Source organism: Anser brachyrhynchus (assembly GCF_964034855.1).
Source record: "Anser brachyrhynchus genome assembly, chromosome: Z".
Taxonomy (NCBI): Eukaryota; Metazoa; Chordata; class Aves; order Anseriformes; family Anatidae; genus Anser; species Anser brachyrhynchus.
In genome coordinates, this window is record NC_137697.1 from 16,823,822 (window position 1) to 16,841,744 (window position 17,923).

At 41.3% G+C, this 17,923-nt stretch overlaps 1 protein-coding gene across 5 annotated transcripts in view; it reads left to right on the plus strand.

Annotated features, from left to right (window-relative positions):
- Positions 1–11,254: 11,254 nt before the first annotated feature.
- Positions 11,255–17,923, plus strand: part of KIF2A (kinesin family member 2A) — a 65,165-nt gene continuing 58,496 nt past the window's right edge. The window contains exon 1 of one of the 5 annotated variants that reach the window (XM_080574123.1): positions 11,255–11,503. Coding sequence is in view for 4 of the 5 variants with exons in the window: in XM_080574122.1 (XP_080430248.1) it covers positions 12,043–12,106 (64 nt within the window). In the remaining variant the exon portion in view is untranslated. Of the gene's footprint in view, positions 11,504–11,589; positions 12,107–17,923 lie in introns of those variants that run through there. The other 4 variants (XM_080574122.1, XM_080574121.1, XM_080574126.1 and 1 more) reach the window with 4 other exon arrangements.

Sequence of the window (17,923 nt, forward strand, 5' to 3'; positions counted from 1 at the left end):
TATCTACTATGATCACAGGCTTCCAACGTGGCAGGTATCTTGCAGTGACACAAGTTTTCTTTACAAACTGGTCTGATACAAGGAGTTTGTGCTCATATCTGCAAAGACAGATCAATAAAATGAATTATAACAAATAAAACAGAATTGTATGAATACACTGGAACTCCACTTTCAAAAAAAAAAAAAAAGCAATACACTGATCACCGTGGATCTGCTAACTGGCATCATCATCCAGGGGCGTTCTGTTTGCCTCTTGTTTTGTGGACACTGGGACATAATGGAAAGACTGCTTAACAAAAATCCCCTCTTTCACAGGGAGTTGAGTGCCCTTAGTTGCCTTTGTTAGATTGCGAAGAACTAGTCACTTCAAAGATATTTTTTCTTTTTTCTTTTTGGTAGGCTTTTTTTTTTTTTTTAAATAGGTAATCACAGCTGCGAACAAAAGGCTACAGTCCTGCATTCCTGTAACAAAACACGTGGAAATTAAACAACATTCTCCAACATATGTGACAACTTCTTGGGTTGCAACCTCGGGGCGGGGGGGGAGTCCATCTGTCCCCATTTCCTCTTTTCTCAGTATTAATTTTTGTTCAGCAATTCTTTCTTCTCTGTGGATAAACAATGTGCAAAAACACTTCACCTCTTTCAGTAATTATTCTTTATTTGGGAGTTAATATAAAGAATTTGTAAATTATGAATGGAGGAAAGTTGCAGCATAGAATTCTTTCATCATAACTGAGATGTTATTTTGCTATTTGTTTTTTATCAATAGCTATTGTCCTGTGACTAACAGAAAGGAGCTTGATGGGAAAGTTTCTCAGTTGGGTGTACAAGTGCTGCACATCCTGGAATTGCTTGCTTTTGTCGGGTTTTGTCTGCTGTTTCTTGTTTTCTTAGCTGAGATTATAACCTCAGAATTAGAAATGAAATATGATAGTAACTGTAACAACGTCAGTAATTACTAACTAACTTCATTTTAATGCCCCTGAAGGGCACTTCAGTGGTTTTGTACATAATTATTTTGAAAAAAAAAAGCCTCCACCTCTTCTGCTAACATATTGAAAGGCAGGGATTCTTTCTTCAGATGTCTTAGTACAGGCACGCCCAAGTTATCAGGTAAATCATAAGGGTGTTGGTTGAATACACAATATGAAATGTATTGCTAAGATAAGAACAGCCATGAAGTTCAAATGTAATCTGTTAACCTAGGTGGGGGAAAGGCTTTAGACTGGAGGAAAAGGATTTGACATAAATGTAATTGAAATGTAAGGCTGCAAGGATGTGAAAGAGGTCGTCTAGTCCACCCGCGTGCTCATAGGCAGGGTATATACCATCTCTAAGAGGTATTTAATCTGTTCTTGAATCACCTTCACCAGAGAATTATGACAAACTCCTGTATAATCTGATCCAGTGCTTAACTATGCTTAAAATATGCTTACATACTAAGGTGTTGTTGTTGTTGTTTTTGTTTTGTTTTGTTTTGTTTTGTTTCCTAAACCATATCCTAATCCTAGAAGTCATTTCCAGGCACATGAAGGGAAACAAAATCACCAGAAGTAGTCAGCATGGATTCACCAAGCGGAATTCATGCCTGACCAACCTGATAAGCATCTATAACAAAATGACCAGCCTGAGGGATGGGGGGGGGGGGCAATGGATGTTGTCTTTGTGGATGTCAGAAAGGACTTTGACAGGGTGCCCTGTAAGATCCTCATAGAGAAGCAGCTGAAGCATGGACTGGATGTGTAGACGGTGAGATGGATGAAAAACTGGCTGAATGGCTGGACACAGAAGGTAATGGTTAGTTGTGCAAGTCTAGTTAGAAGCCAGTAACGAGCGGAGTACCCAGGGGGCCAATACTGGGTCCAGTCCTGTTTAATTTCTTCTTTAGTGATCTGGACAATGGAACAGAGTGCATTCTCTGCTAGTTTGCAGATCACACAAAACTGGGAAGAGTGGCTGACTAACCAGAGGCCTGTGCAGCCATTCGGAGGGACCTTGACAGGCTGGAGAGACAAGCTGGCAAAAATTGCGTGAAGTTCAACAAGAGGAGCAGAGTCCTGCACCTGGGGAGGAACATCCCCAGCACCAGGACACGCTGGAGGCCACCCAGCTGGAAAGCAGCTCTGCAGGAAGGGACCTGGGGGTCCTGGTAGATGCCAAGCTGAACACAAGTCAGCAAGGTGCCCTTGCTGCTAAGAAGGCTGATGGCATTCTTGGCTGCATTAGGCAAACTATCGCCAGCAGGTCAAGAGAAGTGATCCATCCCACTCAGCATTGGTGAGGCCACACCTGGAGTATTGTGTCAAGTTCTGGGCCCCCTAGCACAAGGCAGAAATGGACATAGTGGAAAGAGTCAGCAGAGGGCCACTAAGATGATGCAGGGACTGAGGCATCTCTCCCAAGAGGAGGGGCTGACAGAGCTGGGACTGCGCAGCCCGGAGAGCAGGAGGCTCAGGGGATCTCACCAAGGCCTATAAATACGTGAAGGGACGGTGCAAAGAGGACAGAACCAGTCTCTTTTTAGTGGTGCCCAGTGCCAGGACAAGAGGCAATGTGCACAAACTGGAACACAGAAGGTTCCCTCTGAACATCAGGAAGCACTGCTTAACTATATGGGTGATGGAGCCCTGGCACAGGTTGCCCAGAGAGGTTGTGGAGTCTACCTCTCTGGATATCTAAGAAGTCCACCTGGATATGGTTCTGAGTAACCTGCTCTCAGTGTCCCTGCTTGAGGAGTGGGGGTGGATCAGATGAGCTCCACAGGTCCCTTCCAACCTCAGCCATTCTGTGATCCTGTGATTACTTACTCACATCTTTGTGGACACAGACAGCAATTGGCTGCCATCACCTCATCCCCTTCACATACAGGAAGGCTGTTAGGCTATCCGGTCTTTCTGAACAAAAGAAGAGTCCAGCTTTTCCAGCCTCTTCTCAGAAACCATCACCTTTCAAGTAACTGATTATATCATGTGCCCTTCCTATGAACCCTCTTTCATTTGCTTTGATCTTTTCTTAATTCCTGTTGTCTACAACTGGAAGTGAGGCCTCAATACTGCTGTAAAAAGCAAAACAGATACCTTCTGTTTTTTCCCATGTTATGAATTCGTCTGACCTGCACTGTGCTGGTTTTGCAAGAGCATGACACAGGGTTGTATTCGTCTTGCTCACAGGATAAACCAGGGGAATTTTCAAAGAATGAGTATTGCATTATGGAGTAGAACATCTGAATACTCAGTTTCTCATTTGTGAATCTAATATTGTTGTTATCACGTTTAATCTTGTTGATGTATTAATTCTTGGAAATTGTGACATTTTTCCACGTGCCCAGTATAGCAACTGGCTGCTTGTGTTGGATGCTCTTTTCAGCTACTGTGAGAAGCAGTATGGGGCAAAGTTCCTTACGTTCAGACAAAGTTTCTTTTTGAGATTAAATTCTGGAGGTAATCACAATACTGTCTACAGTTGTCTGTCTGTTTGGACTGCTCCTTCTTTTCAAACGTCAGGTTACAAAGAAAGAAAGAATGTAACTTTTGAAAAGAATCAGGCTTGAGAAAAAATATATCTTGTGGATGGGTTGCTGAAGGCACTCTATAGGTTATTGTTATGAGCAAGTCCAAAGGGGCTAAAATGAAATTAGTGTATCTTTCACAAGTGTTTTTACCATTTGCCTGAATTTTTATCAATGCTGTATTAAAAAAAAAAAAAAAAAAAGTGAAATTTATTTCTACCTTTTCCAGAAGGAATAAGAAAAGTAAGAAATAACCTTCCTTAAGGAAGTCTCTGGGTAACCAGAAATGTATATGAATTAATTTATTTAAGCTGAAGGAAGAGAACAACCTTAAAACACTGTCTATCCACATTCAGAACTACACATAAAAAGCATTTTTCTCCCCAATATATTTTCACTATACATGTACTACTTAGCATACTACTTTAGCATTAAAAATAAAAATGTGTATATATGTATTTAAATATATTCTAGTAGCTGGATCAAAAATATTTCAGTCTCATTTCTTTCCACATGCTTGTCAGCTAGTCAGCTTGGAAACATTTGAATGCCTTTGTCTAGGTGAAATAACTTTGCACCAGACTCTGTGTATCGAGGTGTGTTGATATTTCCAAAGGATTCCTATCCTTTGACATCAGCATCAGTATCTGAGCATAACCACATCATGCTTTTTGTTGAGGCAAAGCATTTTCCTCACACCACCCCTACCCTCAGCCCAGGATGCTGTTGTTGTGATGCCAGTTCTAGCAAGACCCAGAACTGCTGTCTCTTCCTCTGCGTGGAGAAGAACTTGCCAAAGCATTGATTCCTGCTGCAGCCCTTCTATGTTGAAGTTAAATCTCACCCTAATATACTTTGATCCTGACTGGTGTCCTTTGCCTTGGAATCCATTCCACTGGAGTTTAATTCTCAGGAGTTGGTGGTATTTCTGTTAATCCATGCCGCATACCATAAAGAGCCAGTGTGAGTTGGGCTGCATCAGAAGAAGCATGACCAGCAGGGCGAGGGAGGTGATTCTCCCCCTCTGCTCTGCTCTTGTGAGAGCCCGTCAGAGTGCTGCACTCAGCTCTGGGGACCCCAGCACAAGAAGGACATGGAGCTCTTGGAGCGAGTCGAGAGGAGGCCATGAGGATGAACAGAGGGCTGGAGCACCCCTCCTACAAAGACAGGCTGAGAGAGCTGGGGTTGTTCAGCCTGGAGAAGAGAAGCCCCAGGGAGACCTTCTAGAGGCCTTCCAGTACCTAAAGGGGTCCTACAAGAGAAGTGGGGAGGGACTCTTGGTCAGGGTGTGAAGGGCTAGAACAAAGGGGAATGGCTTTAAGAAAAGAGAGGGTAGATTTAGATTAGATATTAGATAGAAGTTCTTTACTCAGAGGGTGGTGAGGCAGTGGCACAGGTTGCCCAGAGAAACTGTGGATGCTCCGGCCCTGGCAGTGTTCAAGGCCAGGCTGGATGGGGCTTTGGGCAACCTGGTCTGGTGGGAGGTGTCCCTGCCCATGGCGGGGGGGTGGAACGGGGTGGTCTTTAAGGTCCCTTCCAACCCAAACCATTCTGTGATTCTATGATTCTATGATTAATGAAATGTAAAGGAATCCTCAATTTCAGTATCATCTCACCTGTAACTGTATTGGGGTTAATATCTGCTTTGACAGGAAAGATACTGCAGTAATTTCGTCAAGTCCTAGTTATTTTCATCTCATTGCTTTGTCAAAGTAAGAAGTAGTAAGACAGTTGACTGAAAAACTGTTGGTTTATTCTATCTTGTAAGTTTCATCATTTCTGAAACCCAGGGGAAAAAAAAGAAAAGTTTGAAAATGCTTCTTTAATTAATATATAGAAAAATTATATATGGGATGGCTTGCAACAGAAAACAGAACATTAATAACTTTTACCTTTTCTAATTATTACAATAAGTAATTACAGTGTCAGGGATTTTTTTTTATTATTATTATTTTTTACTTCAAGGACAAAATTGTAGGTTTGCTGTGTCCACAACACATAAGATTTCTCTAAAGATAAGTAGCCTTTGTTATGATATTTTAAGCACATCTTTATTATGATAAATGTAAGCAACTTAATTTGTCAAAAGCAGTACTGAACAGAATAATCTGCATATATCATTCCCATCTTTTCTAAGGTGAAGTGATAGGATATGCAGTCAAATTTGCAAGGATATAAAAACTGATAAATCTTTTAAACTTTTTTTATATTTCTTTGACATTATTGAAGATAAAAACATGTATGCATCCATTTGCAAGCAAACTTCTTAAATTTTCCAAGAAATCTATTAAGCAAGAGTAAACATATATTAATCAAATTATCTGATGATTGAATTTTAAGAAAATAATTTGGTAGTGATGATTTTTTACAATCTCCTGTTGTTGTAGAAGATTTGGTTTAAGCTTGGTATATGGCAAAATACAAGCCTGCCTGATTCAAAATATTCCTGAGTGCATCAAATTCTCTCTTGCAGAAAGATAGGGATAAAGAGTGCTCTTTTAATGATTTTGATTAAAAAAAAAAAAAAGTCTATTTATAATTTGTAAAATTATGCATCATTATAATTAGAAAGCATGCCTCTCTGTGCTCCATTTCCACAGCCAAGGTGCTAGCAGAAGGATCTGTAGTGTCAGAGGTCTGTACAAGTGTTTAGAAGAAAGCTTAGGATGGCTGTTGTATAGTACTTATATCATATGCTTTCTATCTTCCAGGATATGTGGAATCAAAGCCACTGACCTCCTGCAAACTGTCTGACTTTAAAATATCCTTTTAGTTCAAATTTAGGTCCAGACTGCCTCATGATTGAGAATAAAACAACACAAAACAAAACAAAAAACTTCAAATAGGCTTTTTTTTTTTTTTCCATCTCCCTTCTGCAAGTTGAGGAGCAGGCATGCTCAACACCGAGTTTCTTGTTCTCTGTGTACATCACCATGCCCAGCACTTCTTTGGGTGTTGCCCAAGAATTACACAAGTACCTCTATTTAATTACACAAAGGTTACACTACATTTATGAGAGGGTATTAGAAGGGGATAAAATCATAAACAAGCATGTTGACAATTTACATGAAATAAAGTTCCACAATAAAAATGTGCTTAAATATGTTGTGCTAGGACAAAAAATACCTTAGGTGTCTGTTATTGCTAATGCTGTGTGCTAATGATGCAGAAATCTACAGAAAACTCCAGGATAACTTTAAAGAGCAAGTGAAAAAGCCACTCTGTTTTTACGAGATCTGTATGACTACCTGCAGAAGCCTTACTAGCAAGGCAAAGATGGGATCTAATCATTAGATTAAGCTACAAGGCAGATGCTTTCATGCTAAAACTATTTTCACCAGTAATACAACACAGGATATTTCCTTCTGAGCAAAAAGTTACATTGGGTTGCAGAAGGCTGTATAAGTGTGTATTTTTCATTCAGCTGAATAAGTCCAACTGGAACACTGTTTTACTACAGACCCTTTGAGATTTCCCTTAACATTTTTGCAGAGTGAAAAGCTAGGAAAAAACAAAAGAAGAGGAGGATGAAGAGCAAATATCCATAGCATAGTTGTTCTGGTCTTATCTGTTGGCAGCAGGAGGCTTGGATGGATATATGGTCCATCTGCTTTTGCTCATGATTTTTCTGAAGTAGTTTGCTGTCTTTCAGGAATTCTGCCTGTGTTTCATAAAATCAATAGAAAAACATAATGAAATATGACCACAGATATATAGCTGCCTTGGGCCAGACACTCAGCAACAGTATTTGGAATGAGTAAGAGAAGATGTAACACAAGCCTGTTGTCTGTAGGTTCGTGCCCTACTCTTTGGGACTACAAGCCAGGCAATGGTGACCATAACACTGCCTACTGCAATAAGTGTGTCCAGCTTTGTAATTTTTCAGGAATTCTATCAATTTTTGACTTTTGAACCAGTGATTTTTTTTCCAGATTGCCATTTTCATATTAGGTACATTTTACGATTAATTCATCCAATGTACACAAACAGTTATGAATATAGGCAAGAGCAAAAGATGTTGTCACTGCAGTTGCAGATGTAGAGCAGGAGTGAAGGTCATGGTAAGACAGGGAAGAGTGCTCTTCCCAGATGTACTTTGTTTCTCTCACATCTTCTGCTTTGAGATCAGCATGCATTCACACATTTCTTCACTTTTTGGTTCTTTATCTAGTATCTAGCAATGCTCTACTTTTCTGCATGTAGATGTTTTTTTACGAATGCAGCTCATACTGGAATAATAAAGCCATAAGTGAAATTTCTATTTTATTTTTGTATGTGCATTTTTTTAGAGGCAAATTTGTGCAACGATTTCTTTTCTCTGTATTTTTGGCTGACCTTCCAAACTCATCAAAGTGTACCAAAGCTTCTGTATGCAGAGTGATGTTTTTGATAACATTAGAGGTTCATGAGCCCCTCATTTTCTTATTGTCTTTGGTCTGATCACATACCCATATGCCAGCCTTATGTGTGCTGCTAGAAGGTTCTTCTGAGACTAGACCTAAGAGTATCTTAGGAAGCCACGTGGAAATAAACTACTAAAAGAAGAATGCAATCATGAAAACATGTAAGCAGACCTCTGCATATCCATTCATGCAAATGAGAGGCTTTTGGAAAATCTATCCTTAGAGAGCATATTGAAAGGCAACCAGAAAAGCCAAGTAAGAAGGTATCAGAGTGGTGAGGGATAACACCAGTGACCATAAAAGAAAATATAAGCTTTCGTTTGAATTTGCTCTGTTAGCAAAACACTGCTGAAGAACACCTTCTGATGTTGGCATGAATATCTCTATCTCGTCAACAGCTCTTTTTAAGGTGTGCAACTGACGTATGGCAAGTGTGTTTGAGTTTTGTAACAACAATTTCAGCACCTGCATCTGTATTACAGACATACTACTGTAATGCTCAGGCGTATTTGTTCAAACCAGAAAGGCAAACCATCTATGCTGTTTCTAATATATAATTAGTTAAGTATAATCCCAAAATAATTGTTATTTAAATGAATCATCAGTTTCATTTCTGAAGATAATCAGCAGAATCTTACAGTAGGCATTTAATGCAGTGGAATTTAGAGTGGATTTGTGGAAGACATAAGGTTGGTTGTGAAGATCTTGAGTGACATATTTAGAACATTTGGACTCTCAGGTAAGGCAGCTATACAAAGTTCGACTAATGCAACAATTTATCATTCAGATCTAGTTACATGAAAACCAGATTTTTATATTTCATAAAGCAGTGGCAAATACATTAAAATATTTCCTATCTACAAGTAAGGCGGTTCTCCTCTTTTTATCATTTTTTGATAGCATTGTACAGTGCTATTACTCACGAAGTGCTGTGTCCAGCAGGGGGTAGTTTTAAATAGCAATGCAATACAGATGAAAAGATGCATAAAAGGAAAAAGAAAAAAAAAAAAAAAGGCAGAAAAGGAACTGTGAGACAGCTCATCTGTTACTGCTTTCACAATGGTACCAAACTGGACAAAAAGGGAATCGGCCTAAGAGGGCAACCGGATTTTCAGACAGCTTCAGGCACCGCTTGCGCATTTACCGATTCTCAAGTAGAAAAAATAATTTATTATTAATTTTGTGATTTCTTTATGTATTAAAACAGGTTCTCATGATGATCAGAGAAGTTACAGTACTATGGTGGCTTGTTTTTAATTCTGTTTCCATGTGTATTAATATGTAGCTGATGTAGCTGATTTTTTTCACATGCTCCTTTTACCTAACTGTTGACTGCCCTGCATACACGTTTAATATCTGTTGCAGTTATGTAACTAGAAGTCATAATTTCCAAATAGAGCACGAAAAAGAAAACATTTCATATATATATGATTGCAAACTAGTGATATCATTAATCATAATAATTCACTAATAGTGTGAAATAGTTCAAATATTTACTTATCAATCACTTCTAAGGCATCAAAGAGGGAGACTGGTATTCATAACTTGATTTGGACATCAAAATACAATAAATAATTTTAATTACTGTGGTTGTAATCGTGAAATACAGGCAGACGCTAGTGTCTGCTGAAAACTCAAGCATTCCTGCTACCAGATGAAACACACCTGGTAAACGATCATTTTCCACTACTTTTTATGTCTTTCTAATCCAAAAGCAAAGTTTTGAACTGAAGGCCAAAGCTTCAGTAATTGTATTATTTATCTGTGTTGTCCAAGAACGCCATGTACTGAGGCATCTTCTATTTAATACTGGATTGAGTATGTATTTTTAATTGAATATGTAAAAAGAGATATGTATTTAGAATATTAGGTAAGAAAAAATGGTACTCAGGAGTACAGTTTTGGATGTAAACTTGATTTAAAACAAATCAAAACAATTAGAGATCTTTATTTGCATTAGAAAACTTTCTTTAATGCTTTGCCCTAATTTAAAAATACTCAAATGTATTTATGACTACCGCTGTTCATTCTCCAGATGAACACAAGCATTTTCTCATCACTACCGACTTGCTCTATGAAAGTCTCCACGTGTGCTTTATGGCAATAGCAAATATCTCAGTTGTCACAGAGTGTACAACAAAATAATAATTTAGGGCCTTAGTTTAAAGTGTCTGCTTTAAATTTTTATTTAAAGTTTGGAACATTCTAAAATAATTTTCTGGACTAAGGCCAAAGCACTTCACAGATTTCAGAATTAACTCCAGATTTGATATGTATTTAAGTTCTATTTTGTGTTAGACTATGATTTTATAAATACATACGATTTTGTATATGTTTCTAAGACTGAGCTTCTTTTCCTCAGCGCGATGGCCTGTATGTAAAATTAACCTTCGTTTATACAGTGACAGGACTTAAATCATTGTCCAGAAAACTAGTTACATATCAAAGCTTTCAGTTTAACCTTTGTGAAAGACAGAGCAAATAGTATGAAAAATTACTTATTATTTCTTATTCAAATATTTCAAATGAGGTGCTTTCCAATCACTCTGCATCTAATCTTAGAATCTGAATATTTTTGTTTTTACTTTACAGAAAAATATCAGAAAAGGTTCAATTATATTGATCGTAAATTTAACAGTTACACAGAGACAAAGCAAGTGGCTATCCAAGTCTGACAAGGGTACTTATGCAAGAGAAAGCTGAAATATAAGTCTGTGTAGTAGAAATTGTGCAAAAAGAACATTACAAAATTTCAGTGAACATCACTGAAGTGACATGGCTTATAGTGAGTAGAAAAAAAAAACTATTTTTTTATTCAACGTTAACTTCTGCCTAATTTTTACAAAAGTCTAAAACATTTGCTGCATTTTGGTTTTATTTCAAAAATACCTATGGGTTAAAAAGAGCAGGCATAACATTAGCTCTGTTACAATTAGAACAGGCCTTCTTAAAGGCATTGTATTACTTGCATCACACCTTTTTCAAAGTGGTATTTCTTTGTGTTTGTCAATAGACTTAATTAAATGGATATTGGCCAAACTAGAAAAGCAATGTAGTTTTGTTGGACTTTTCTTATTGCCTTTTGTATCATAATTCCAGCACAACTGTAGTAAGGGATGCCCTCCATGAATAACGTGATTCAGATTTGGACCTAAATTTCTCATGAGAACAACTGAAGCTGGGCAAGGCAAGGATAAGAGAATAAGACAGTTTTAAAGACTAAAACCAACCAAACAACAACAAAAACCACGGTGTCAAACTTTCACTCATCATTTATTTTTTCCCTAGCAGTTCACCAAGAGGGCGGTTTACATCACTCAGGGCCAACATAAATAGCAACCAAGTTGTGCAAGACAGTTGTTGCTGTTTTAACTTTTTGCCAGTTCCTCTTCTGGGTCTCGTGTATGTATTTATTTATGTACGAGTGTATTGAAAGCCTGCAGGAACTGGGAGCCATGAACTGCTGACTCTGACTCGCTCTGCTTTCAGCACCGACAAGAAAAGAGGAGAGAAGCTGCTCGGGCAGAGAGGGCGATGGGCTGGGGGCCGCGTCTCTCGGGGACGGTGTCGAGGTGACAGCCTTCCTGAGGTATTACCGGCTGCGGGCGGATTGGGGGGATTATTTTTAATCGCCGGGCGCTGCCGTGCGAAGAAGACGAGGTTGTGTGCTCAGCGGTCTGTCGGTGCCGCGCAAGGTGACAGGAGGAGAGCCGTGCGGGCAGGGCGGTTTTAACGCCGCGGGGGCCTCACGAGGCTCGGCACCGCCCTCGGAAGGGGCACCCGAGGGACGGCGGCCTGGCCGAGGAGACGGCGCCCCCTTCCCCTGAGGCGAGGAGGAGGAGGAGGAGGAGGAGGAGGAGGAGGAGACCGAGACCGTCCGCCGTGACGCCGCGCCGAGCCGCGCAGGCGCAGCGCCCGTTGTATCCGGCCGGCGCCTTTTCTCTCTTCCTCCTCGTCCCTCCCTCCCTCTCCCCGTCCCTCCTCCTTCCCCCCCGTCCCTCCCGCTCCCTCCATCCCCTCCCACAGCCGCCGCGGTCGGTGCCGCCGCCGCCGCCGCCTGTGCGCGCCCTGCCCGCCCGCTCCCCCCCCATCCACCCTCGGCTCTCCCCGCGGCTGCCCCATGAGGCGATGGCAGCGGCCAACTTCGGCAAGATCCAGATAGGGATCTACGTGGAGATCAAGCGCAGCGATGGTCAGCGGCGGGCAGGGAAGGGAAAGGGGAGGGGAGGGGCCGCGCCGTGCCGTGCCGGCCGCAGGGACCGCGCGGGTGCCGCCGCCTGAGGCGCGGCGCGGGGCCCATTGTGTGCGCGGGGCCGGGGAGGGGCCGGGCCGGGCCGCGCTGCGGTTGCCAGGGGGAGCGCGGGCGGAGGGGCGGGGGCGCGGGGCCGTCGGGGACGGGGCGGCTGCGGCAGCGCGGGGAGGGAGGGGAGGGGCGGCGGGGAGGGGGGGGGGGGGGCGCGATAAGGGGGGGGGGGCACAGGGAGAGGAGGGGGCGTAGGGGAGGGGACGCGGTGCGGGGGGTGGGGAGGCCGTAACGTGGAGGGGTAACTTCTGCCTCGCTCCGGCCCTGCGCTCGGAAGGGCCTGGGGGCGGGGGGCGCCGTGCCACGCTCGCCCCGTGGTCCCCGTGCCCCCCCCGGGGCGTCCCTCGCCTCGGCCGGCATCCCCAGCCCGTGTGGTGCTGCCCAGGGATACACGCGGACAGAGCACGCCGAGGGCGCCAGCTCCTCCCGTGTGTTCGGGTGCGGGGGGCTGGCGGGGGCTGAGCCGCAGGCAGGTCGCCCGCGGCTTCAGATCCTCGGTGTGAGGGGGAATATGTCACCCGTTCCCGGCCTCCGTGAGGTCTCCGAAACCTGCTGAACCAGGGTGGGGTTCTGCTGGCGCGTTCTGGAAGGTCTTCTGTTTTCTCCCCGCTTCATCATCTTGCTATACAATAATCAAACGTTTTTAAGGGAAGAGAGACCTGGAGGTCAAAGGCTGAAGTCAGTGTGGTTTTGTCATGAGGCAGGAAATGAGCAGCAAGTCTTTATGCAGCTCGTCTCTCTCACGTCCCATAGTGCAGTTCAACCCTACAATAAAAATCAGATGCTCGGTGCTAGCTGGACGCTGTATTAAACCTTACCCCTCAATTTGTGCCTAATGGCTTGTGTGTCACGTGAAGAATCTGATAGGTCTGGCACTTATTTGCATAACTCCTGCAGATCTCTGTCTGAGGTTTCCGCACCAGCATGCGAAAGAACTTCTTCACGGTGAGGGTGACGGAGCACTGGGACAGGCTGCCCAGGGAGGCTGTGGAGTCTCCTTCTCTGGAGATATCCAAGGCCCATCTGGATGCCTACCTGGGCAGCCTGCTCTAAGGAACCTGCTTTGGCAGGGGGGTTGGACCCGATGATCTCTTGAGGTCCCTTCCAACCCCTGCAATTCTGTGATTCATCAGAGCAACTTGAAAAACTATTTTTCTGAGGCCTGCATCAACTTCTAATACATGTTACTGTCTGTTTTGTATATTCTTTGGACAATAAGACATGACAATGCTTTGGTGTTCTTTTTTTCCGCTCTACAGGGTTCTGCTCACATCTAAAGTTAGAATTGAGGACAGTAACTCTTCAACATAACAATACTTATTTTCATTACTGTTAACAATTCACATATTTTGCTGTATCACATATGTGAAGTAGCGCATTAAGTATCTTACACATCAGCAATATACTAGGGGTTGTCTTCCCAGCAGTCATGCAAACTAGGGTTTTGAGCATTTGCGTTGCCTTGGTCCTCGTGTGAGCAGGCACACCGCAGTGTTGTACTAGGGTTAGTGGGTCCTGGTTATTACAATGTTTTCTTGTTTTCCGTCAGGGATGCTGGATCACCAGGTATGCAGAAGGGAGCATTTTGAGACAAATACCAAAGGCCAGCCCGCACTGCATTGTATGTAGATTGCTTTGCCTTTCAGAAGGTAGGCTACCAGCATGGGCTGTGGTTGCACAAGCAGTCGGGGTTGACCTGGCTGCTTCTAACAAGATGCCTTTGCCAGTTGCGTTGTTCTTAGGAGCTCCATCTTGCATCCATTGTGGCCAGTATTTTTATTCTGATGATTTAATTCACTAATTGTGTTGAATTTGCAGACTTTTGGATGTGATAGTTTTCTGCAGGATTAGGGAGTTCAGATGATTCTCAGAGGGTTTGTCACCCCAAAAGTATCTGTGTGTAGGAAATGTGTGGCTGGGAGAAAGTGAAGGTGTGAAGTATGACCTTCTCCTTCAGGAACAGTGCGCTACCTGGATGTGCCCAACCTGGAATCTGTATCCCAGGTAGAACAGAACCAGGGCCATCTACCATACCAGCTGCCTGAGGTTGAAAGCTCAATTAAAACCGTCTAAGAAGCTTCTAGAGAAGGTGGTGTGTTGATTGCTCTGTTGTCCCACACTGTCTTATTTGTAAGAATTCCTTTTTTAAAACTGAATTTATGCTTTGAGAGGTAAGTATAATAATTCTTTAAAATATCCTTATTTATGTGTTCATTTGCTGAACAAAATAAAGTTCTAGTTTGTTAATGGGGTCATTTGAACAAGTATGCATTTTTTTCCCATCTGTCCACCAGTTATGCTAAACGCTTTTTTGAATACAAAGCTTTATTAATTCCAGATAACTCTATTTTTTCTTTAAATAAAAAGTAGAATGAAGAGAATAGCTTTTTTTTTTTTTTTTAAATAAAACATCACTGTTAAAAGTCATCCTTCTTCGCTACAACTAAATTCAAAGACATGTAAAACACAAGAAGTGTGAGAATGAGACCAGAATGTTCTGGAAAGAAAAGTTACATATTCTGTCATTTTGAAAAGTTCTAATTAGGCTTAAGTGTTTAAGTGAGAGATTTCTTATAGGACTGAATAGAATATAGATGTTCTACAAATGAAAAGCATTATTAGAGCTCATGGCCAAAAACATATGAAAACCAGTGTTTGGATGAAGCCCAACATTTTCAAGGACTGACGATGCAGAGCTGCTTGCTGTGTATCTGTTTTTTCTCAGTGGGTAAACATTGGTATAAATGTTGTCTAGAGTAACAGATAATATTTCCAGTTATAATTACATGAGATAACTCATTATGTTCATGTAAGAGCGTATCAAGTGGTCACCTAGTTTGGCTTTTAATAATCATTTCTGATACTGAAATTTGCTACTTATTTAGGTACAATTTATTTATGTTACTTGAAATATGCCTTGGTAATCTGTCTTGGAAACAGGAAGGAACTTGTTCGTTTTAGGTTGTGAATTTCTCATAGTGGACTGTGTTTCCAGTTGTGAAAAATATGCCTTATCACACAGAAGAGCTAGAGAGTGAGCCAGAATGTAGCTGCGAGACCAGCTGTGAGTGTGGTTCCTCCCGTCCAGAAGATGCACCTTTCTCAGGTCTAAATATGGGTATTTTTCTGGTGACGAATTCCCCTTACCCAAATAACAATAGCCCACTGCTTTGCAAGTGAACTTATCCCCACATCCCCGCTTCTTGTGTGTTATCCAATTAATGATGATGAAGACCTATATAATTACTTGGAGAAAGAATGTCTTACAATTTTTTTTTCCCCATAAATTCAGTCTTTTGCTGAAATAGGACAAACCTGTGATGCCCTGCAGACCTCCGGTAGGCTGATTGGTATTTTCCCTTTAGTTTTCCAGTCCAGTTGTGTTCTGCACACTTCCTCCTCAGACTGTTCCTATCCTCTCCATCTTGGCAAATCTGAAATACTACCTAGAAGAAGAGAGAAATTAATTACATATTTGCTCATTTGGAGAGGGGTGGAATACAGTGGTGTTGTCACTGTGTCGGAAGTAAAGCAGCAGATGAGAAAGGACCTTCTGGTAATTGAGGAAAGTGACTGAAGATTTGACAGAAACTCCAGGAAAAGAAAAAGGGTGATTTTTTTTTTCTTTTTTACAGATTAACCATCAAATCACATGAAAAAGAAAGATCATGAGCTTGTGTTCATTTTTATTTTTATTTTTTTTCATAATAGAATAACAGTAGAACTGCCAGTGTTTGAAAGAGAAAACTTAAAACTGAGAAAGGAGAATAAACTTGGACCAGTTTTCGCATGGAGCTTATTACCATAGGACATGGATGCTGGAAACCTAGCAGAATTTTAGGGAGAGTGTTGGTATGGATGATAGGAATATCCAGCTCTGTAACACCACCCATCGTAAAAGGTAGTTTCTGTCCTACCCGAGCCTGTAGTTTAAATAACCTCTAACTGATGGGAGGCAGGAGGAAATCTTGCCTGTGGTTGTGTTATTTTGTAATTGCCTACTTAGGATTTTTTTTTTTTTTTTTTTTACTTGTCTCTGAAGCAGCTGAAACTGGTCATGGTCAAAGATAATCCATCTAGTTCAAAAACCTACTGGCAGCTCCTCCTCTCTCCTTATGCATGCCAAAACATCATGGTAACCATCAAATGCAAAGGAGACTAAATTTTTGTAACAGTAAGGGCTGTAATTTTCGTTTTATTTTGTTCAAAGCCCAACTTGGATGAAACTGACGTTTGTTAGTGTTGAGTGTCTACACCATCCTCTGTGTTTTGGGTTATCCCCTATGACGATCTTGACATTTATGTGCAGCTCCCAATGATTTTATAGCAAGATAGAAGGTATAATGATGCTATAAAAATTCTGTTCAGGTTTGGGTAGTCACCCTATTTAACAAGCTCTTGAGGGTAGATTTAAATGGTAATGTGCTTTTACTCTTTCCTTTGGTGACATGTATCTGTTCTTTCCCTGTGACTAAGACTTTTTTGTTACCCCATTTAAATCATTTGACTCAATTACCTAATCCCTACGTAAGCCATATTTGACACAATGTGTCTTTGTCCTTCCCTAGTGGCCAGATCACAAACGGGACTTCAAATCTGGCGGTGGTGGTGGAGCTAATGGGTCCAGCATTTAGACTTACTTATCCAATGCAGGTGCTCATCTCGTTACACCCAATTTCTGGGGATTGTTCCTACAGAAATGTTGACCAGGAAGACTTGTTAAGTTTGCTGTGTCCTTTTTAAAATCACTTTTTAAGTATTCTGTTCTTGGTACTCAATAAGTGGATTTTCACTGTAACTTGCAGATTTTCAGATATTTATGTAGGCCTTCTATATTTTGCATAAATAGTTCTTGAATGACAAGAGTTGAAATGCTAATCTTCAGAGAGTCTTCTCATCTTTTTGTTCCATGTTCAGTACAGAATTACGTACTGGTAATAATGTCTTTTAGAGCTGTGTATAGCCATTGGATCATATAGCTTGTGTTGCATAGTTTGTTTGTTTGTTTGTTTTTCTTTCTCTCATCTCGTCGGGTTGTGTGGAAATACAGCCTTAAATTTTTTTTTGTTAGGTAAAGTTATGTCTCTTTCTACACACTCCTTGTAAGTGGTTTGTTGCCGGTACCCAGTTTTGCTCCTGTTTTCTTCTTATGGATTTATGAACTGAAGGCTTTGTCATGCTGCTTCTTGACAGCATGGCACCAAGCATGTCTTCACGCCTTGTTGAGGTGGGAAAAGATGATGAATTGATGGAAAGAGGTCAAGTCTGAGTGAAAAGCAGTGCCATTGCAAAAGTATCTCTATTTGCTCTAGAGGATGAATTAGCCTTTTGAGTTCTTTGAATATATCTACTTACTCAAAGGCTGTAAAAGTTGAGTGAAGAGTATGGAGTATTTATCAGATGAGCTCCTTTCCTAGAGCACAAAATCTGTGGTATTTTTGTTGGAATGACCTGTGGAATGCGCCGTTGTGATTTCTTTGTGCTTGAGAAATAAGTAACAGGATGGAGTGAATTCTCTTCATTTCTGTATTCTCATTCAAGTTCTACCTTTTAAACCACTTATTGCTTACATCATAGAATGTGATCTTTCTTTTTTGACTTTTCTCCCATCTTATTGTTTATTGGTTTGTCTTGTCATCCTCACCATCTTGAGATCAGGAAGAGAGTATGTGGTCAACCCATTGCAAATGCTAAAATACAGTGTTT